The sequence below is a fragment of the Camelus dromedarius genome, chromosome 2 (genome assembly GCF_036321535.1).
Source record: "Camelus dromedarius isolate mCamDro1 chromosome 2, mCamDro1.pat, whole genome shotgun sequence".
NCBI classification, from domain to species: Eukaryota; Metazoa; Chordata; class Mammalia; order Artiodactyla; family Camelidae; genus Camelus; species Camelus dromedarius.
In genome coordinates, this window is record NC_087437.1 from 112381262 (window position 1) to 112404669 (window position 23408).

At 46.7% G+C, this 23408-nt stretch overlaps 1 protein-coding gene and 1 pseudogene across 2 annotated transcripts in view; one reads left to right on the plus strand and one right to left on the minus strand.

The window, feature by feature from the left end:
- Positions 1–586: 586 nt before the first annotated feature.
- IFNGR2 (interferon gamma receptor 2) overlaps positions 587–23408 on the plus strand; it is a 28577-nt gene continuing 5755 nt past the window's right edge. Inside the window, exons 1-4 of one of the 2 annotated variants that reach the window (XM_031459119.2) lie at positions 587–744; positions 9623–9755; positions 16096–16304; positions 21095–21240. In XM_031459119.2, the coding sequence (XP_031314979.2) occupies positions 654–744; positions 9623–9755; positions 16096–16304; positions 21095–21240 (579 nt within the window). In that variant the 5' untranslated portion in view covers positions 587–653. Of the gene's footprint in view, positions 799–9622; positions 9756–16095; positions 16305–21094; positions 21241–23408 lie in introns of both variants that reach the window. The other variant, XM_031459127.2, reaches the window with a different exon arrangement.
- LOC105089888 (tubulin alpha-1A chain-like) lies at positions 5182–7086 on the minus strand (annotated as a pseudogene).

Here is a 23408-nt window from a genome sequence, read left to right on the forward strand (position 1 = left end):
TTTAAACGTAAGGGAGGAATGGCCGAATTGTGTGACCCCAGGCATCAGGGAGAAGAGGAGGTGGGGTGCGGGTAGGGGGCTCCACAAGAGCCCCGCCCCGGCCTTGGGATTCACGGGTTCTTCCAGAGGGGTCGCAAGCTCCCCCAGTCGTGGCGTCCGGCGGGGTCCGCCCTCCTCGGGGCCAGGCCCAGGCCGGCCGGCTCTGCGCTGGCTCAGCGCTGGCTCGGCGAGGCCGGCCTCGGCGGGGTCCCGGCTCGGGCGGCCGCAGAGGAAGGCCTGGGCCGTGCTGGGCGCTCGGGCCGAGGGGAGCCGTGCGCCCCGGGCTGCGGTTCCCAGGAGCGCAGGCGGGGATGGGGGGCGCGAGGAAAGTCCCTGCGGCGGGCGGGGGCGCAGGAGCGCGGCGGCTTCTCCGCGCGGGGCGGGGCGGGGCGCGGCGCCGGGAGGGGCCGGCCTGGGCGCGGAGGCCGAGCGGGGCTCCCTGTTGCCCGGGACGCGCCGCCAACGCCGCCTCCGCTCGGGAAGAGGCGGGCCCCGCGCGCCCTGCGCCCGCCATGGCCGCCTCAGTGGCGACGTGAGCGGCTTGGCGACCCCGTGCCGGGGCCAGGCCGCGCCCAGAGCCGCCGCCGAGCCTGCGGCGCCCAGAGCCCCGGGCCATGCGGCCGCCGCCGCCGCCACCGCCGCTGTGGCTGTTACTGCCACTGCTGCTGTGGCTCAGCGGCTGCGGCGCAGCGGCGCCCCCGGCAGGTAAGCAGGGCCTGGGACCGACCCCCGACGCCCGACGGAGGCGTCGTCGCACGGGTAGGAGTCCGCGGGGAGCCTCGGCATGTGGGGGATCCATGGGAACCCCGATCGGTTAGATGTAAACGGGGTGTTCCTAGCGGGTGGGGGTCTGCAGGGAGTCCCGATCGGTTGAGGGTCTGCAGGGCTGCCCCGATCGGCTGGGGTCTGCGGGCAGTGGATAGGGGCCAGCAGGGAGCTAAGCGGGTGTGGGGTGGACGGCGCGGGGCGGGGAATTCCGGGCAGCCTCGGGGCTAGGAGCTGCCGCAGCCCGAAGAGCCGCGGGACGGCCGGAGCCCCACCCTGCTCCTTGTCTCCCACCCCCGCGCCTCCGCACCCCAAAACTAACCCGGCTGACCTCTCCGCATTTCTCAAAATGAACAAAGAAAAAATCGAATCCAGGGCTGGAGAAAAGGCTGCCCCTACCGTCCCCAGACGATTCTCCTGGGCCGCCTGAATGTAGCCTCTGCCTGGAGTGACCTCCCCACTGGCCTGAGCTAGAAGCCCGCTCCCAGGCCTGCCTGCCTTCCAGCTTCGTGCCACGAAGGCCAGTCATATGCAGAGACCTCCGTCTTGGAGGTCGCAACCGTAACTCAGTGTTACTGTGGCCAGGTGTGTTTGATAGCGGGTGTGACCTCCAGATGGTCAGCTAGATGGGAAGCAGCACTCAGGACAGGACCCAGAAAAGTCCGGACCCCCAGTTGTGTTGCCTATAGGGGGTCAGCGGAGCCAGACTTTTAATCCCAGCGTTGCTCCCATCTGTTCAGTCCCTTACCTGAGCTCAGCCTCCTTACCTCTGACTCTAACTGACCACAGGTAAAAGCCAAATATAAAAATCACCGGCTCCTGTACTCAGGAAGGAAGGGAGGGAGGGAGGGAGGAAGAAAAGAAAAAAAAATATAAAGACCTCAGTGACAGATGGACGTAGGAGAACATTCTCTCTGTGCATGTGTATGTGTGTGTGTTTTGCTGGGCTCTTTCCCATAGAGAGGCTGATATCACTGGTTGGGTAACACTTAAAAAGTCTCAAGAATTTAGAAGTTTCCTCCCACTTGAAATCTCAAGGTGTTGTTTGGGTTTGTTTCTTCTACCAGCCAGCATCCCTTACAAAAGCCCTTAAATTCCTCAGGTCCTTGACAAGAGGGGCCTTGCATGTGAGGATAAGTGCTCCTGCTTAAATGGCAGCTCCTCCCTGAGGGTCAGACAAATAAGTTTGAATCCTGACTCTACTGCTCCCCAGCTTCAAGTCTTGAACAACCTATGTCTGCCCCTTCCCTGGGCCTCCTTCCGATGAGATTTGAACATTGGTAAAATGTTGGTAATTGCCCAAGCTGGGTGATGGCAAGTGGTGCCTTATACTAGTGCTGCTCCCAATTGGTCTGTAAACTTTTTGTGACTTTATTTTGTTTGTGACTTGTCTGCCATGACTCCAGAGGTTGGGAGAAGTATTTAGAAACTTTGCAATTTGATATTGCTGCAATACCCATGAGCATGTCCATCTTTCTAGTGATGACCTTTCACTGTAGTCTGCAAAAGTCTGGGTCTGTGGGATGCATGGTGAATAATCTGGTCCTTTATAGATCCTTTGCAAAGCAGCACCACATTATACTACCAAGTAGCTGAAATACATGGTGGCAAATTCTATAAAAGATAGTAATGGCCACCATTTATTGGGTCACTCTTCTAAATCAGACGAGGTGTTAAGTGCTTTATATACATCATCTCTCTTAATTTTCTCTCCCATTCTTTGAAAGTAGGTCATAGCCCCGTTTTACTCCTGAGGAAACCAAACCATCCTCTTTCGCAGAAAAGGGTTATATGTCCACCTAGGGAGAGTTACAGTTCCTCCTTTACATACAAAGAAAAATATGTTAATTTTAAAAATGCTTCATTGATCAAAAAAAGGGCTAAGAGCTGTAAAGGAAGAGACAGGTGGTCTAGGTAAATAAGGTGATGTCCAGTATTTACTGACGGGAGCGACTTCTGGTTGTGGGTGAGGACTCAGGGAATGTGTTTTGACTTCTGCTCGCCTGCCCGGTGCTGGAGGTGGGATCACTGATGTTCATCATAGTGACCCATCCATGGAAAGATCCTGAAGGGTCTTAGATTGTCAAGATTGAATGATTAACTTTAATGTTAGTTGTACTTTATTTTAGTATCTGTGTATGATGTGTTAATCAAACTAAGTTCTTCAGACCCAGAATAGCCAATTCTTAAAAACATGTAAACTCTCAAACATTCGGATCCAGGGTGGATCAGAAGTGGCCAGTTGAGGCCAGAATGTGGAACAGAAAGAGCTGTGAGATGCGGAGGACACACTTGACATCTACCTAGGTTCTGTCTTCTAACCATTAACAGTTAATGAACCATGGCCCCAGAGACCATGGAAAAGGAAGGTCGAGCGAGGCTGTGTACACCCTGCTTGGGACTGTGAGCTTTTATCACGTTGGAGCTGGGGTGTCATTAAAGGTGTGGTATCCATCTCCAGGGACCGTATCAGTTCCCTCTTGTTGCTGTAACAAATGACCACCGACTTAGTGCCTCAATACAGCACAAATTTCTTCGTGTCTGGAATCTTTGCTGTGAGCGCCTTTGCGATAGCTACCTTTATTGCAAGTATTTTCACTTCAAACATTTTCACTGCATAACTAAATGGGCCATAAAGGCAATTTTGCCACAAAAGATAAAATAACTGGTTGACAGTTTGGTTTGACAGTTTGGTTTCAGGTGGTTTGAAATGTGTTAGCATTTCTTCCAGTTAGTGAAATTATTGATGGCTTTATCCAGCTGACAGATAGCAATGATTTGCTCCAAGAATTGGTTTCTTATTTTGAAACATACCACCTTGGGAAAGAAAGAGGCCTAGAGGGCCGTGAAAGCACAAAGTTGAGCGAACATTTCCTATGGAGATGAGCATCTATCAATGGACCTGTGACAGTATGCCAAGAACACACAACAGTACAGAGGCCCTCACAACACAGTACAAAGCTCGGTGACAAACATGTGACCCGTTGTGTGGAAACCAACTCCTCGCTTACTGAAAGAAGAAGTGTGAGACAAATCAAGCAAAAAAAAAAAAAAGTGAAATTTGATGAACGAAAAACTTTGAAGACTAGTGCTTTGTAAAACCCACAAAATAAAATCAGGTATTTGCCCAGTATTGCCATGAATCTGTACACATTTTAAACATACTCAAATAGTTTTTATTTCACAGTGAAGTCTTTTAAATTTTGTCATTCATTTTTTCATGTTTCATCCTGTTCTTTTAATGTCTCTCTTTTATTTTTCATTATTTTACTTTTTACAGCTAAATTGCCTTACAGCCAGTTAGTTATTCAGTGAAAATGTTTGCAGTGAAAATGCTTGTGGCAAAGATGTCTATAGGAAAAAAAGCTTATGGCGAAAATACCTAGAACTAAATTGAGCATCTTACAGTCCTGGAGGTCAGCCGCCGCGTGCAGGTTTCACTGGGCTAAAATCAGGGTGTTGTAGAGATGGGTTCCTTTCTGAGGGTTCTAGGAGGAAAATCATTTCCTTGCCTTTTCCAGCTTCTAGAGAAACATCCTTGAGATGACATTGGGTCCGCTCAGATATTCGAGGATAATCTCCTTGTTTTTAGGTCTTTGGATTAGGAACCTAAATTTCATCTGCAACTTGAACTCTCCTTTGCCGTGTGACCTAATGCGTTCACAGGACACAGACATCTTTGGGAGGCCACTGTTCTGCCTATGACAGGGTCAGACCATTGAATACAGTGGTCAGCGTGGAGCTGGGCGCCCTGTTGGTGGTCACTGAAGGCAGGGTCTGGGTCACAGGTTGCTGCTCGCCACCTGCAGAAGCAGCCATCCATCAGGACACCCTGAAAGAGTCACGTCTTAAAAACCACACTGAGCAGCAGTGTCTGGCTTGCTTTTCATTCATGGTCCTGCATTTGCCACTCACTCCATCTCTGGGAGAGATGGTATCATTTCATTATTCATGGGGATACTGAGGCTCGGGTTGGGTCATGGCAGGATCCCGGGGCTCTCGGAGGCAGGATTCCAGCCAAAGCCCTTAGTCCAAAAACTCTCTTCTCGCAGAGCCCTTGTTAGCACCACTGACAGCAGGTGCTAGGGCCCTAGATATGCTGACTCTTCAGATCCATCCAGATAAGTCCACAGTCTAAAGCTGTACCCACCCCCTGCCCCAGCCTCTGAGACCAGAGAAAAAGGCAGGACTTACACTGGAAGCAAGGAAGGGAAAGAGAGCCCAAGCTTAGCGAGGGTTTCGAATGGACAAGTGCAACGCTGAGGACACAGAAATGGGCTCCGTGATCCCTAAAGGAGAGCTGGCTGCTGGGCTGCAGGCTACTCCTTCCCCAAATCCTCTGCCAGGCACTGGGGGTGAAGCAGCCCCCGAATCCAGCCGCACCCCACCTTCCTGGAGCTCGCTGCTCAAGAGTCTGGAGGAGGCTTTTGATGAGCAGCTGCCTAGAGAGGAAGCAACCATGTGCTCACGCTGTTCCCAGCTCCGCATATAAAATCAACCCGCGTGTGCCTCTGACTCCTAACGACCCTTTTTTTTTTTTTTCCATTTAAGACAGGGAATACTTTATTCAAATCCATGAGAGAAATGGATAGCTTGGGCCTGTAACAAAGCGTTGTATTTTAAAGCATAGGTCAGTAATTGTGTATGAGAGTATATACTGATACATACAGATTAACTGATCAGACCACGACTCTTCAATGTTTAAAACAGAATAAGCTTCCCTGTAAAAGCAGCACCTTTGTGACATTTTAACTTCGGTGTTCCTCTCCTCCTTCCTCTCCTTCTCCTTCAACAGAACCTACACCCACCTCCTCATAATCCTTCTCAAGGGCAGCCATGTCCTCACGGGCCTCAGAAAACTCTCCTTCCTCCGTGCCCTTACCCACGTACCAGTGAACAAAGGCATGCTTGGCACACTTGTGGTCCAGGCGAGCCCAGGCCTCAGCAATGGCTATGGTGTTGCTCAGCATGCACACAGCTCACTGTACTTTGGCCAGGTCTCCACTAGGTACCACGGTGGGAGGCTGGTAATTAATGCCAACTTTGAAGCCAGTGGGGCACCAGTCCACAAACTGGATAACACTTGGTCTTGATGGTGGCAATGGCAGCACTGACATCTTTGGGGACCACGTCACCACGGTACAACAGGCAGCAGGCCATGTGTTTACCATGGTGAGGGTCACTTTTCACTATCTGGTTGGCTGGCTCAAAGCAATCGTTGGTGATCTCTGCTACAGAAAGCTGTTCATGGTAGGCTTTCTCAGCAGAGATGACAGGGGCATATGTGGCCAGAGGGAAGTGGATGAGAGGATAGGGTACCAGGTTAGTTTGGAATTCTATCAGATCGACATTCAGGGCTCCATCAAACCTCAAGGAAGCAGTGATGGAGGATACAGTTTGACCTATCAGCCTATTCAGGTTTGTGTAGGTTGGGCGCTCAATATCGAGGTTTCTACAACAGATGCCATAGATGGCCTCGTTGTCTACCATGAAGGCACAATCAGAGTGCTCCAGGGTGGTGTGGGTGGTGAGGATGGAGTTGTAGGGCTCAACTACAGCTGTGGAAACCTGGGAGTCTGGGTAAACGGAGAACTCCAGCTTGGACTTCTTGCCATAATCAACAGAGAGACGTTCCATCAGCAAGGGAGGTCAACCCAGAACCAGTTCCCCCACCGAAGCTGTGGAAAACCAAGAAGCCCTGAAGACCTGTGCACTGGTCAGCCAGTTTCCGAATTTGGTCCACAACAAGGTCAATGATCCCCTTGCCAATGGTGTAGTGACTGCGGGCATAGTTACTGGCAGCATCTTCTTTGCCTGTGATGAGCTGCTCAGGGTGGAAGAGCTGGCGGTAGGTGCCAGTGCGAACTTCATCAATGACTGTAGGTTCCAGGTCGACAAACACTGCCCTGGGCAGATGGTTGCCAGCGCCTGTCTCACTGAAGGTGTTGAAGGAGTCGTCTTCTCCCCCAAAGGTCTTGTCACTTGGCATCAGGCCATCGGGCTGGATGCCGTGTTCCAGGCAGTAGAGCTTCCAGCAGGCATTACCGATCTGGGCACCAGCCTGGCCAACATGGATGGAGATGCACTCATGCAAAGTTGCTGTTTTGCGGCTGCTGAGCAGATGGCAGAGAGGAGGAGAGGTTGTTGCTTCTTACAGAGCTACTCTTAAGCGGTTGGTATAAGAGAATCTGCCCATAACAACCCTTTGAAGTCGCACTGTTTTCATTTCCATCTGCATATGAGACAGCCGAGGCACACAAAGGTGAAACAACTTGCCGAAAGTCCCGCACGGAGTGTGTGGCTTTGAACTCAGGCAGTTTAGTTCGGGAACCCATGCTCCTCACCACCAGGGCGTATACCAAGGACCCAGGTGGTGGGAAAACCAGGAGACAAGCTAAGCAGGGATCGGGAGCCCCGTGCCCTGAGCTTTTTAGGCAGGAAACTGCTCTGTATGGTGGCACCTGAAGGGAGTGGGCAGGGAGGGGGAGCCATGGCACAGAGGGAAAGAAGGTTCCAGAGAAATGGAGCAGCAAGGTCAAGACGAGGTGGAAGTGTGCCCAGCGTTTCCCAGGAACAAGAAGGTGGCCACGGGAGGCGGGTCAGGGAGGGGCCTTCTGAGAGGCGCGGAGGGCCGGGTGTTAGTGAGTGGGCCGTCTCTCGGACTTGGCTGTGAAATCCACGGTTTCTAAGATGCATTTTCTTCTCTGAATGTGGTGAGACAGGGGATTCCGAGAAACTCAAATACAAGAGCAAAACTGCAGGTCCCCTCTCCCCACCTAGGTAAAATGAAAGCTGAAGAAAGTGAAAGACTCATCTGGAGACTCCAATTCTTACCGAGAAGTCTTTCTTCGGGTACACGTGTCATTTGGGGGTGGAAGCCTTTCCTTCATCACTGGCCCCTTGGTGCACCCTTTCTCACCTCAATGTCTAGACTGGGGCGAGGGTGAAGGCAGAGGGAACTCCCGCTGGCTCCTCCCCGGAGATGGGGAGGGGGCACTATGGCAGGCAGAATAATGGTCCCCAAAGATGTCCACGTCCTAATCCCCAGAACTTGTAACAGTGTTACCTTACGTGGCAAAAGGGATCTTGTCGTGGGGAGATGATCCTGGGGGTTGTTGGGCTCCGTGGGCCCCGTATAGTGACAAATGTCCTTGGAAGATGGAAGAGGGAGGCAGAAGCATGAGGACTCTGCCCAGCATTGCTGGAGGAGGAGACCGCGAGGCAAAGAATGTGAGCGGCTTCTAAGGAAGGAAAAAGACAAGGACCCATTTCTCCCTTAGGGCTTCCAGGAGGAACAGAACCCTGCTGAGACCTTGACATTGGCCCAGTGAGACCTGTTTCAAACTTCTGATCTCTAGAACTGTAAGAGCATAAATCTGGGTTAAGACACTCCATTGGTGGTAATTTATTTCCGCATCAGTAGGAAACCATTAGACAGTAGAAGGAGGGCTCTGAGACACTTTGATGGGTGCTTACCCCTGGGGCCCTGCACAGCCCCTTCTGGAAGCAGATGTTTATCTCTTGGCTCAGTTTTGGGATCTGCTGGGCCATGACAGCCACGGTGTGTGGAATGGGCCTGCCCCGGAGACCAGCCTCCTGCCACCCTGTCTGTCTGCCTTTGACCCGGCTTCCACAAGGCCTGGTGTGAATGAGCAGGAGTGTCAAGTTAGCTGGTTGAATTAAGATCTGGAATGAAGGTCAGCCCAAGGTGGGAGCTGTGAAGACCATGGGTGTTGTGTAAAGGAACAAGCATAGCTAATGCCTCCTTCAGAAGAGGGGCGGCAGGCCGGGCCATCAGCCAGTGCAGGCACCCTTCTTTAAGACTGGATGCATTTACTGAAAATGTGTGGTTTGGATTTCCTGCTTTGAATTCTGGAACAGCATGTTTTCAAACTTTCCTTTCCACCTCTGGGTGTTTCTCATTAATCTTTTAATCTCAGAGAAAGTCTTATCATTACCCTCTGTTTTCTTACAAGAGGAAAGGCTTCTGTGCTTGCAGCCTCTAGCCCAACCCTGTAAACCAGCACCTGCTTGGGGCGGTTGAGATTGTGTCTTCCAGGTCACCCCGGGGAGGGAGATGCTGATTTTGGTGATGGTTCCCTGGGGAGCGTGTTATTTTGTTGTTTGTAGTTCTCAGACTTCAAAGTGCCTAAGAATCACCTGAGAAGCGGCTTGAACTTGCAGATTTCCTGGTGGGAGGTGGGGCCTGGGACTCTGCATTTTAACTAGCACATCAGTGATGGTGATGCTGGGGTCCTTGAGAAGCGTGGCAACTCTGATGAAGCCTAGAAGATAAGTCCTGACCCTCCCAGATGCTTCTGGGCTTGGCACGCCTGGCTCAGTGTGTGTGTGTGTGTGTGTGTGTGTAGGATTACCCATGAACTCCCTTGGTACTAAGCCTGGGGCTAATGCATGTCCGTTGTCCACCAATTTAATCCTCCCTCAACCTTCTGCAGATTCCTAAAGAGGGAACTGAGATCCGGTCTATTAAATTACCTGCACTTACTAAAGGTAGGCCAGGTGTTTTGGTTCCACCAGACTCCATGCCCAGGACCCTTTCATAAGAACTGGAGCCCGCAGCTGGAAAGGCAGCCTCAAGCCCCTCTTTTTCCCACAGTCTGTGTCAGTGGTGCTGTCTTCAGTCAGAGGCTAAAGGGGTGGGGAGACGTGCTAGGGAGAAAGGGTAATTCCAAAAACCGAGGCGAATGAACAGTTTGGTAGAGTGCATTTGAATATTTTTGTAATTGATTTCTCTCCTCTTGACCCTCCCTTTCTCTCCCGCCTCTTCCCTCTGCTCTCATTCTCTGCCCCTTCCCAGACTCCCTTTCCCAGCTGCCTGCTCCTCGAAACCTGAAGGTCTACCTGTACAACACGCAGCAGGCTCTGAGCTGGGAGCCGGTGACCCTGAGCAATGACTTGAGACCGGTGGTCTACCAGGTGCAGCATCAGTAGTAAGCGACCTTTCTGTCCGCCTCCTTCCTGGGTGTGGAGGTGGGGTGGAGGGTGGGTTGTTATGGGATCTGAGGCCAACTGCTTTGTCTTGCTCTTGGCGGGATTGTAAGCAAATCCATGGGAAGCAGATACTTATCTTGTATTTTTAAAATCTCCAAGGACAGAGATTTCACAACCTCCCACTCGTCTGAAGGCTGCGAGGATGCTGGCCATCAGAGAGCCCAGCTGTCTAAACACAGGGCTTCTTAGTTTGGTGCAAGTCGATTTTCTTATTGGTTTCAGGAAAAAGGTTGTATAAAAGGGCTTCCTGTCTTGAAAGGGCAGGAGGCATCTTTTAGCCTTCTAGGCCACGTCTGGCCTAATAGGGCTTTTATTCATTTAATGAACAACTAATTCTCAGTTTCTAAACTGGTGTTCCATTTTGCATTTTATTCTGGTCCCTTGTTCTGTCTCTCCCCTTTTCAAGCTTTTTTACAGTTGGCCATCAGTCAATTTGCAGTCTAGTCACATGTAGAAAGAAGAAAGGTAACGTCCAAGTCCTTGTGTACCTTGTTAAAGGTGTTAATTGTAGACTAAGTAAAAATAATTGGCTAAGTCATTTTCAGATTACTGAAGAAACAAAATTAAGAGACATGGGAATGCTCGGTACTTGTGAGAACGTGGCTGGTGGACACAGGGCTGGATCAGGGTCTATTATTAGCACAGCCCTCTAGGAAAATAATTCAACTATTTATTTAGAGTCATGGGAATGTCCACATTAGTTTTACCCTAAGCAGATAATACAACCCACCATCAGGAAATATGAAACTTAATTCATGGGGCTATACCTCACAATGTCTGTTCATGTCCATCAGTGGGAAGGTAGCAAATTGTGTCAAGTTAACTTGTGGTTGAACCCTTAGGCAACCTCTAAAAAGGATAATTATGTGTCATCTGACAGCAGTTGCAACTGTCTACAGTTTGGAATGTATCTGTGGTCAAGAACAGGTAGAGAATTTGGAAAAATCACAGGCAGGTAATTTGCTAGAGGAGTACATTTCCAGACGACTTCTCTTTCACCTTTCAGTGTCCATTGTAACAATATTTGTGTAGTAAGCATAGATTCTAAATTGGGATTTGAGGCCCATCTCTGAATCACATTTAGCTATTTCTTCAGTGATTGTAAATTACCAACATGATCATCTATAATCAATGGACCAGTCCACGAGAACCAGCTACATAATTTGTGGGGGCCAGTGCAAAACGAAAATGCAGGGCCCCTTGTTCAAAAAGTGTTGGGGATTTCAGGATGGCAACAGCAGAGCTTCAGATCAGCTGCTCTCTCCTAGGAGTACTGCTTTGTGCACTGCACAGGTCACATGCCCGTGAAGCTTGTCCTACTCGGCATTTAGTGAATATGGTCTCCTGGAACTAAACAAGATTTCAGTATGAGGAAGTCATGGCTGATTTATTGACGAGCATCCCTTAGCCTTGGCCAGGGAAATACATTTGTGGGTTGACTGAGTACCTCTAAATATTAGAAATATTTGCTAAAAGCCTTTGACAGTTGCACATCACAGACCAACTTCACTTTGTTTTCTACTTGGAAAGCATTCTGTGGACAATTTTTCACGATAGAAGTTGGTTTTAGTAAAAAGAAACAAAGAGATGGGTTGAATGTGAGTGTCTCTGTTTGCAAAAGCTGAAGGTGTCCCTGAAAACTCAAACCAGGGCTGATTTTGTTTTTTCCAATTGCAGATTTGATCAAAAAGGGCCTTTGCTTTTTGTTTATTTGTTTTTAGATACATTTTACATGTTTAGGACATCTTAGTTGCAGTAAAGAATTTAATTTTGAGGCTCATGAGACTTAAAACTTTCCCTCCTGTTTCTGTCCAGTAAAGCGTTGCTATAATCATAAATGAAGGTGCCTCTGTTTTTTGATAGCCACAACAGCAAAGCCAAAAGTATGCAGAGCACTTTGTGGGAAAATTTAAAGTTTAAATCAGAGGTTGCAGTTACTGTGGCCTACAGGCTGTGTTTGGCCCACAGTCTTTAAATTTTTTTCCCCCAATTCACGCCAACATTTTAAAATCTGGAGATTTCACTTAAGGAGAAAAGGACCCAGTTTCGGGTTTTTCTTGAAAACAAAGACAAGCAGACAGCGGGACTTTTTCTTGGTCACATCCTACTTGGGCTGCTGCCAGGCAAAGACCTGCCCAGCCCAGTCTTCTCAGGGTATTTTTTTTTTAATTTCATTTTTTTCTAATTTTAATAGCAATACATGTTCTTTACATAAAATCTGGAAAACCCAAAAAAGTAAAAAGAATAAAATGTAAACAACCTGGTGTCCAAGAAAAATCACTATTCTCATTTTAGTGTGTTTCTCTGTAGACTTTTTTTCTAAACGCATGTACTTGTTTGCAAATGTGCCAGTGTGTGTACGAGACTAAAACAAAACCCAGATGACTCTTCTGGGCCTGCTTCCTCTTTTTTTTTTTTTTCCCTTTAACTTGATGTAGTTAAGTGTGTGACATTTTTTCATGTGATTCTTTCTGTGTGAACATTTTTATCCCATGTTTTGTTATGTGATGTATCAGACGTGATTTTTGTAACTTTTCCCCACTCCCGGGTGGTGTAGATAGTTGACAGTTTGTGACTGTTGGAAGTAATGTCCTTGAACATAAATCAGCCCCGATTGTTTTCTTACATTTCTGGAAGATGGCTTGCTGGGTTCAGCAGGGACAAACTTACTTAATCATTTTTAGAAGTGATGTAACAGAGGCAGGGCAGCAGCCCCGGAGTTTAGCAAATATTTACTGGGTGCTTTCTAGGCCCCAGGCCCTGGCCTAGGCACTTTCCTGGTGTCCCCTGGTTCAGCCTTCATGACAAACAGACTCAGATGCCATCGTTTATCCCCATTTTATAGATAAGGAGACTGAGGAACAGAGAACCCTGGTGGTCTGGCTCCAGAGTCCTTGTGTTTAATCACTATGCTCCCTCTTGTGATGAGGTTGCTTTCAAAATTAGATAAATTCAGGGACAGAGGCAGTCCCTATGAGTCCATTGCTGGGAGCCAGGACCACCTGCTGAGTGAAGCTCAGGCGGGCTGATTTGACTTACGCAGGGCAAGAGGCTGGGGTCTGCGGATGGGCATGTGAGGCTGTGTTCGTGTCATTATTCACCTAAGGGACCCACAGCACCTTATTTTCGCCCTTTGCAAATTGATTGGAGGCAGCATTCCAGAATGCCACTTCCCCACAAACTGCTGACCTGCATGTGCCAGCTGTCATTTACATTTGGATGGCTTGTGCCCTTTTAAACCCTGTTTTTGAGAAACAGTTTTAAGAAGTGGTTCTGAGAAAGGGGCAGGTTTGGAGGAGAGGGGAGGAGGCAGAACACAGGTGGTGAGTTCCCTGGCGAATCAGGGAGGGGGCCCTTTGCCCCGGTTCAACAGCTGGAATCGGCCGGGAGGAGGTTAGAGTGCCTTTAAGTATCTGTATAACTTAAAAAAAAATCACCTTCCCCCTTCTGAGGCACACCCCCCAGTCTGAGAAGGGGTGCCTGCGGTTGGGGTCCCTCTCCCCATTAAGGTCTGTGAGCCCAGGGCTTGGTGGTGTGCTGGTAGGACAGGCACCTTCTGTGGAAGCCCTGGCCACACGTCTTGATGGCTTTCATCTTGTCAGTCACTGTTTTAATAGAAGGTAAGCCTCCAGTCAAGGTCAGAAGTACACTTAGAAGTCCATGTGGTGTGTGAAAGCCAGTGGCCGTGACCCCTAGCCTCATCTAACTTCTGTCTCCCCTGGCCTGCTTTCTAGGCCAGAGTTGCTGTCCAGAACATGGCCTGTCCCTAGAGGGGACGCTGCCTGCTGCTCCCCACTGAGGTGTCTAGAGCCACCTCCCTGCCTTTTCTCAAGTCTGTCACCTAAGGACAGAGCTCCGAGTTGGGGGTTAGAATCCCATGTGAGAATGAGGAGCTGGGACTCTGGGGAGTACATTCTCACTTACAAGGATGCATGGCCTTATATTTGGCAGGGTCTTCATGTGGGCAACCCTTTCTTTAAATGAGCGGCTTTGGGGTAAAAACAAACCCTGCACTAGCTGGAAGCAAGAGTGTGATTTGTATGAACACAATCTAAGACGTAGGCTGCAGAGGCCAAGTTTGGAGCATGCAAATCAGTTGTAGGACAGAATGGGAGGAAATATTTGCCAGCTATAGATCTGGTGAGGGACTTGTATCCAGAATATATAAAGGTGGGGAGGGTATAGCTCAAGTGGTAGAGTGCATGCTTAGCATGCACGAGGTCCTGGGTTCAGTCCCCAGTACCTCCTCTAAAACTAAACCGAATTACCTCCCCTGCAAAGAAAAAAAAATTTATACAGAATATATAAAGAACTCTTACAACTCAACAATTAAAAGACACATGACCCAGTAAAAATATAGACAAAGGATTTGGGTAGACATTTCTCCAAAGAAAGTATTCAGATAGCTAATAAGTATATGAAACACACTCAACATCATTAGTTATCAGGAAAAATATAGCCACTAGGATGGGTCTAATAAAAAGACATAATAACAAGTGTTGGGGAGGATACGGAGAAACTGGAACCCTCATACATTGTGGATGGGAATGTAAAATGGTGCAGCTGCTTTGGAAAATAGTGAAAAACAGAGTTACCATTTGACCCAGCAATTCCACTCCTAGATATATAGACCCTAGAAAACTGAAAACACATGTTCACACAAAAACTTTCATGTGGATATTCTTAGCATTATTCACCATAGCGAAAAAGTGGAGACAGCCCACATGTTCATCAACAGATGAATGAATAAACAAAATGTGGTGTGTACGCACACGGGACATTATTTGGCCATAAAAAGGGATGCAGTGCTGACACGTGCTACAATGTATCATGCTTGAAAACATACTGAGACAGGCTAAGTGAAGGGTGCTGATCACAGAAGGCCACGTCGTTTACAATACCATTTGTATGAAATGTCCATAACAGGCAAATCCATAGAAACGGAAAGTAGATTAATGGAAGAGTAGGGCTTTGGGGGGTTGGGGGGAAATGGAGAGTGACTGCTAATAGGTATGGGGGTTCTTTTGGGAGTGATAAAAGTCTAAAATGGATTGTGGTGATGATTGCACAGCACTGAATATACTGAAATTGTACACTTTAAATGGGTGAATTTTGTGGTATGTGAATTATATCTCAATTTTTAAAAATCCTTTTATCAGGGGAGGGATTAGCTCAGTGGTAGAGGGCACGCCTAGCATACACAAGGTCCCGAGTTCAATCCCCAGTACCTCCATTAAAGATACATTTTTTTAAAAAAAGAAAAGAATACCTAATTACCACCCTCTCCAAAAAAAAAAGGGAAAAAAATCATTTCAAAAGCTCAGCTCTTGGCATACAATAGGCACATAAAAAATGCTTGATATGCTAATTAGCAGAGAAATGCAAATCAAAACAACAGTGAGGTACCGCCTCACACCAGTCAGAATGGCCGTCATTAAAAAGTCCACAAACAATAAATACTGCAGCGGGTGTGGAGAAAAATGAACCCTCATACGCTGTTGGTGGGAAGGCAGTTTGGTGCAGCCATTATGGAAAACAGTATGGAGACTCCTTTAAAAACTAAAAATTGACTTACCATATGATCCAGCAGTCCCACTCCTGGGCATATATCCAGAGGAAACTCTAATTTGAAAAGACACCTGCACCCCAGTGTTCACAGCAGCACTATTTACAGTAGCCAAGACATGGAAACAACCTAAATGTCCATTGACTGATGACTGGATAAAGAAGTTGTAGTTTATTTATACAATGGAATACTACTCAGCCATAGAAAAGAATGAAATAATGCCATTTGCAGCAACATAGATAGACCTGGAGATTGTCATACTAAGTGAAGTAAGCCAGAAAGAGAAGAATACCATGTTGCTATCACTTATATGTAGAATCTAAAAAAAAGACAAATGAACTTACTTACAAAACAGAAACAGACTCACAGATACAGAAAACAAACTTATCGTTACTGGTGGAGGGGAAGGGATAAATTGGGAGTTTGAGATTTGCAGGTACGAACGACTATATATAAAATAGATAAACAAGTTTATACTGCAGAGCCCAGGGAACTATATCAATATCTTGTAGTAACCTATGATGAAAAAGAATATGAAAAGGAATGTATGTTCATGTATGACTGAAACATTACACTGTACACCAGAAATTGACACAACCTTATAAACTGACTATACTTCAATAAAAAAGAAAAAAAAAAACTCAGCTCTGGGGAAACTTCTTTACGATCGAAGTGAGAATTCTGTGAAATGAAATTCTTTCTTTCCTTTGCAGCAATCCCAGTAGTAACTGGTACGACGTCAACAAAGAAAACAGTAAGGTGGACTGTACAAACATCATTGTGCCAAAGTGTGTCTTTTCCACAAACAACCTCTCAGAGGGTTTCCCCCCGAGTTTCAACATCTCTTTACGTGTTCAAGCTAAGCTGGCAGGCCTCGTTTCTGATTGGGTGATGGCGCCTTGGTTCCAACACTATCGGAATGGTAAGAGAACTTGGGCATCAACTTCCTTTATCGTTTCCAGGGTTTTTTCACTTTCCCCTGCACTCAGCAGTCTGACTCTGTGCACCTGACTCCTGCCTGTCACCCTGAATAACCAGCAAACAGGTGGGTATGATGGTCAAACTCAGGTACTAACTGCGATGGCTGGTGCTTGAGGAGGGTGACTTGCTAGACCAGAGGGTTGCCAAACCACAGCCTGTGGCCAAATCCAGCCCATCAACCTGTTTTTGTAGATAAAGTAGATAAAGTTTATCAGAAAAAAAGATGTCAATATATACAGTGGAATATTATTTGGCCATAAAAAAGAATAAAATAATTGCCATTTGCAGCAACATGGATGGGCCTGGAGATTGCCATACTAAGTGAAGTCAGACAGAGAAAGACAAATATATCTATCACTTATATGTAGAATCTTAAAAAAAAAATGATACAAATGAACTTATTTACAAAACAGAAGCAGACTCACAGACATAGGAAACAAACTTATGGTTACCAAAAGGGAAATGGAGGAGGGATAAATTAGGAGCTTGGGATTAACAGATACACATTACTATATAGGAAATAGATAAACAACAAGGACTTAATGGTATGGCACAGGGAACTATATTCAATAACTCATAATAATCTATAATGGAAAAGAATCTGAAAAAGAATATGTGTATATACATATATAGATACCTGAATGACTTTGCTGTACATCTGAAACTAACTTTGTAAATCAACTCTACCTCAATTGAAAAAAAAATTTTATCGGAATGCAGTTTCCCCATCTCTTCATGTATTTCTTGTCTGTGGCCGCTTCCGTGCTACAGCAGGTGAGTTGAGTAGTTGCAAAAAGGTCTTTCTGGCCTGTAGAGCCTACATTTACTTTGGCATTTTAATGAAAAAAATTTGCTAACCTCTGTGCTAGGGGGGTTACTAGGCTACTGGCTTCACTGATCACCCTTCCCTGGCACTAATTCTTTTATGTTCAAGACAGACTTTAATTCAGCCTTAAACAGTGCCTGACGCATGGCAGATATTCAGTAAACACTTGTTGAATGATTGAATGAACACACGTGTGCTCCCAGATATTGGAAGGGGGCATAAGACTCACCTGATACTAGTTTATACATGTGTTTTCTCAGTGGTTCATTTTCCGCATGGCCAGCTGAGCCTCATGTTTCCTCAGTGTCTATGCAAACACAAAGTATGGAACGTCTTGGGAATCTGTTTCAAACTAGACAAAGGTGTAAGACAATTGAGGAAAGGTGATCACAGTCTAGATATTTTGTGATATATTAAGCAATTGTTGTTTGTTTATTTTAGGTGTTATAGTGGTATTTTGTTTACTTTTTTTTAAAGGAGAGATCAGATCTTTTCAAGATACGTACTGAAGTATTTACACATTTACACATATTTGCAATGATGTCATGTCTGAGATTTGTTCAGAATAATCCAGAGGTGGGGAGGGGCAAGGACAAGGTGGATGGGCACAGGAGAAACAAAACTGGCTGTGACTTGATGGTTGATTTAAAGTTGGGTGATGGGTGGGTATAGCTTAGTGCTAGAGCACATGCTTAGCATGCATGAGGTCCTGGGTTCAATCCCCAGTACCTCCATTAAAAATAAGATAAATAAACCTAATTATCTACCAAAAAATAATAAAAAGTATAATAAAATTGGATGATGAGTCAGATATAGAGAACAAACTAGTGGTTACCAGTGGGGAGGGGGAGGAGCGATTCAGGCATAGGGGGAATAAAAGCGCTTTTGTGGGATTATACAAAATCATATGTGTGAAACTTTAAAAAATTGCAAAGCACTATAGAATTGAAAGAATTTTTCATTCAATAAAAAATAAAGTTGGGTGATGAATCCATGACCTTTGATTACCATCTTCTCTGTACTTTCTATGTGTTTGAAAGCTTCTGTAATAAGAAGCTGAGAAAAAAAAAATTGATGGTTTGTGCTGGTGATTTGGGGATGGGAAGAGGAGACGGTCCAGTCCCTGCCGGCTGGTCACCTACTGGGGACAGGTCATTTGTCTTGAGTAGAGAACCATCACATGTCTGGGAATTAGTAGGGAAAATAAAGTAACGGTGGTAACAGAAGCAAGACCTGTGGTGAAAGTCTCGGGTCTAGCGTCAGCCAGCTGCTGCGCTCTGCCCTCCCGGGCTGGTTGGGCAGCAGTGTTCTCGGTTAGTTACTGGGGAGGGGATGTCATGCTCGGCTCCCTCACTGGTGAAGCTCGAGGCAGTGGTGTCCTCAGAGCCCATCACTGCCTTCATCACTCGTGGTGGAGCTGCGATGTGTAGGTCCTGTGAAGATGCTTTACTAAGGGCTGGAGAGGGGAGGATGAGATGGTGGCTGGAGGGGGCCGGCATTGGCATCACACAAACCTGGGATCACATCCCAACTCTGCCACTTACGGGCATTGACTCTGGGCAAGTGACATCCCTTCTGGGCTTCAGTTCTCCTCTCCTCTCCTGGGACATGGTGATGACCTTGTGTAGCTGTTACACAGATCTGTGTGGACGTGCATGCAAAATCCATGTCCAGGTTTATAGGGATCATTCGGTGTATGGAGGTTGCTCTCAGTGGGTCACCTGTGGCTCCTTCAAGCCTTCCTTCAGGACTGGAGAGAAGGCAGATGATGTCCACCCTCGAGACACAGACTCATTAGGTTGCAATCAGATTCCAGATCCGGGCCACTCTTCAGAAATGTGAGTCTTTCAGGGCTGACCTTTCAGCAGTTAAGTGATTAGTGGTCCAGGCTCCCATGCCTCTCCCATGGGTAAGGCCCAGACAAGTCTAGAGAACACGTTCAGGGGAGGCCGGGCCCTGAGGTCAGTGTGCTTTCCCGAGCTCTGGTCAGAGAGCTGTTGGAATGGAAGCGCGGGATGTGTGTGCCAGTGTCTGTGAGCAGGTTATTGGGGGGTTTTTTGACCATTTTTTTTTAAGTAGTCAGTTTACAATGTTGTGTCAATTTCTGGTGTACAGCATAGTCTCAGTCATACATGTACATACATATATTCATTTTCATATTATTTTTCATTATAGGTTGCTACAAGATATTGAATATAGTTCCCTGTGCTATACAGTATAAACTTGTTGTTTATCTATTTTATATATAGTAGTTAGTATCTGCAAATCTTGAACTCCCAATTTATCCTTTCCCACCCCGTCCCCTCCGGTAACCATAAGTTTGTTTTCTATGTCTGTGAGTCTGTCTCTGTTTTGTAAATAAGCTCATTTGTGCTTTCTTTTTTAGATTCCACATATAAATGATATCATATGGTATTTTTCTTTCTCTTTCTAGCTTACTTTACAGTATGACAATCTCCAGATCCATCCATGTTGCTGCAAATGGCACTATTTTATTCTTTTTTATGGCTGAGTAGTATTTCATTGTATACATATACCACAACTTCTTTATCCAGTCATCTGTCATTGGACATTTAGGTTGCTTCCATGTCTTGCTATTGTAAATAGTGCTTGTGAGCAGGTTTAATGAGAGCTTTTTGTTACTTGCAGCAAATCTGCTAACATCACTGTAGCTCAGCCCTGTCTTCGTTTGGACTTAGTTCCTCCACCAGAACAAATGAGATCAGAGGGCATGAGTCCAAACCCTGTGGGGACCAGTTCCTTTCACACAGAGAGAAAGGTGACCAGACCACACGCCTAACCCTGCCCAACCTGTGAGAGCCCAAGTGAGAGTGTGGAAGCAAGAGAGAAATCCAGCCCCACTCTTGTGAACACATGACCGTTCACATCATCTGTGGGTGTAAGATGTGCAGAAACAGGCTTCTTAGAACTTGGAGGACACAGCTGTACTTTGATCTGAGTTTCTCTGGCTAATTACACAATTTAAATGCTTACTTGATACATGCTGTAATCTTTCATTTATTGCTCGTCATGAGTCATAGTCCTTGCTGTCCTGAGAATTGTATGAAAAGCCTTAACAAATAGACTTATGGTGGTAATACTTCTCAGTTATTATATTTAAGCATTGTATTACAAAAAGCTAGAAGACACATAAATGTATTTTAAAGTTTGTAAACACCACTTTAGGTTCATTTATATAGAAAATATGTAACTATATATATATAGTAGAGAAGGACTAACAAAATCTTCTCCCCCTCTGCATGAAAATTTGAACTATGCTTAACCTTTCACCTCTGCTTCTCTGGAAATCTGATAAAGATAGCACGTAAACCATGTTATTAAGCAGAAATGTTTATGGTCAGGAGGACCCCTGACTGGTAAACTGCATTTCAACTGGGACAGTCTTAAGTACCCGGTCGGCAGTCATCTTTGGGGTGTTGCTGAGTGCAGGGATTCTTGTAACTGGGCGTGTCCCTTGTGGGGACTCCAAAAACTATTCTGGAGTTGTTATGAGAGATACTGGCTCGTGTGGCTTTCAAGCCAGGGAGGCTCCTGTACCTGCCCAAAGTGGCTTCAGATACTTGTACCTGAGCCATCTCCAGGGGCGGCCAGCAGCCGTGTGGGCAGCCGCAAGGACCCCAGAAAGCCCTGGTGCTGCCCTGTAACCTTCCAAGTAAATCTGGTGCCCAGAGAGCGTGTGGTAGTCTTGTGTGCCGGAATGCAACCTCATTACCAGTACAAATATGTGTGTATGTACATAATTATATATATATGTTATATATCATTGACTGTAATTACACATACAATATACATATTGTGTGTATATATATATATGACGTGGTTATGTATGTATGTGTATATATACGCACATAGGTTGACTGATTGACTTTTTAATTCTATTTCAGCGACCATCGGACCTCCAGAAAACATCTGGGTGACCCCAGAAGAAGGCTCCTTTAACATCAAGTTTTCTTCTCCCTTTGACGTCCCTGCCAGTGAAGCCTATTTTTTGTATTATGTCTATTACTGGGAAAAGGGCGGAATCCAACAGGCAAGAGCATTATTCTTCTTTGTTTTGAGTTTCTTTTCTTTGGAGTTTCTGTATAGCAAAAGAAGGTCTCCTTTAAAACGGCCAAGGGAAATAAGGCATCCCAGTATCCCCTGAGAGGCCGAGGCTTAGTGGGCAGACCATCCTCTTCAGGACCCCTGCTTCTGCTCACCGTGCGGAGACTCCTCTCCCACCAGACCCGCCTTTAGGGCCCTCTCTGCCTGGTGTCACATGGCCCCGCTGTCTGCACCTGGACTCAGCTGGAGTCCCTGGTGCTTTTGCCACACTCCGGAGTTTGGGGAGGTTCTGTGGGCCTGTTTCTACAGCAAGGAATCTGCTACTGCAGCCTGCAAGGTTTAACCATATAAAGCCTCTGGTTTGAACAGTTTGCAAAGAGTGTGATGTGAATAGGTGACAAGTTCACTTACTGGAAGGAGAGAGAGCGTTCTAGGGTGAAGGACCAGTAGGTTCAAGAAGGCGCCGTGCATTTGGGGAGCTGCAAGTGCTTGGATCCATCAGAAATGCAGGCCGTGTGCGAGCCTGGGGCGGGCGCTGGGTTGACAGAGGTGGGTCAGACCCAAGGGGCCCGGTCAGCCCTGGGTGGCACAAGAGAAAAAGGATGGCGTTTAATCACCTCCAGTGTCTGATCAGCCAAACTGCAGTTAATGATGTTTTATTATCTATGTAAACTTCATGATTTCCTACGTCCCACATTATTATAATTTTTTATAATATAAGAGCTTATGTTTATACAGAGCTTTCTTTGTATCTGGCACTGGGCCAGGCACTTGAGATACATTTAATCTCATTTAATCTTGACACCACCCTGTGTCACAGGGAGGGAAACTGAGTGGTTACGTGACTTGCCCAAGGGCGGCAGCTGACAGCTAGCGGAGCGGAGGGGACATCGAGCCTCATGCTCTTAACTGTCGCTCTTCTCCAACATAGTCCACGTTTGCACGTCGTTTCTTTGTGGTGACTGAGAACACGGAGAAGGCAAAAGTCACTGAAGAACAGACTCCCAGCATACAGGGATGAAGGAAAGACTCATTTTCCAAAATCGGAGGTCAAGGTCTGGTCCACTGGAATAGAGAAGGCCTGGAAAAATCCAGAAGGGATTCCTCTTTCTGCTTTTCAGCCAGAGCATCTATACTTTGGACTTTTGTGAGCAAAAGATTCTGGGGCCAAAGTGACTGTGAAAGCCACCGACCAGTATGCTTTCCATTGCAGCTGTGAGTCTGCATGTCAGGGTCCCCAAGACCAACTCCTAGGTTTGCTTGAAGGACGCACGAGACTCAGCACCTAGCTGTCCTCGAGGCTGTGATTTATTAGAAAGAAAGGACACAAGGCAGAGTCTAAAGGAATCTAGGCATTTGCTTCCAGGAACTGTCCCTAGTCCTCCAGGACACACTTAATTCCCCCAGCAAGAAGCTTGACAGCGTGTGAAATGTTGTCAACCAGGGGAGCTCCTTAGAGACTCAGCGCCTGGAACTTGTACTGGGGGTGGTCACATAGGCACCCTCTGCCTAGTATATACACCCAAACTCCAGGCTCCCAGCAGGAGAGCAAGTGTTCAGCACCAAAAGCATTGTTTATACACTAAACCACCCTTATCCGGGAATGGTGAGGCCACTCCCCGAATGCCAGCCGTGCGTCAGCTGTGCAACCAAGCCTTTCTCCGGACTGCAGTGTCAGGCCTAAATGTTAGCTCTTCTCTGCGGCCTGTGATTCTGAATTTTGGAAAGGCCAAGTGGCTGCTGAAATAAACTCATAAAGGAATGCCGTCCTTAAAATTGCTGGATGTGGCATCAGGAGCAAAAATTTCTCTCCTCTGCCCTGGTGGTCATCAATATTAAACAGGAGGGGAAAAATTAAAAGTCATCTGTAATCCTGCTATTCGTGTACAACACGGTTATTTTGTGTTTTTAAAAATAAGGTCATGTTCTATATACTGTTGAATAATCTGCCTTTTTTCAATCAACATATATATGCAGCTTCCTCTTTCCACAACACTGAGCGTGTGTTATGTCCCGCCATTCCAGATGGCTGTAGCCTGTCTTCTGTATCTCATAATAAGAAAGCAGCCCTTTAAGGAGTCCTGTATTGCCATAATATGGTGTATCTTTTCCTTGTTTCCCTGTGGAGCAATGACAGCCTTGTCCAGGCCGGGA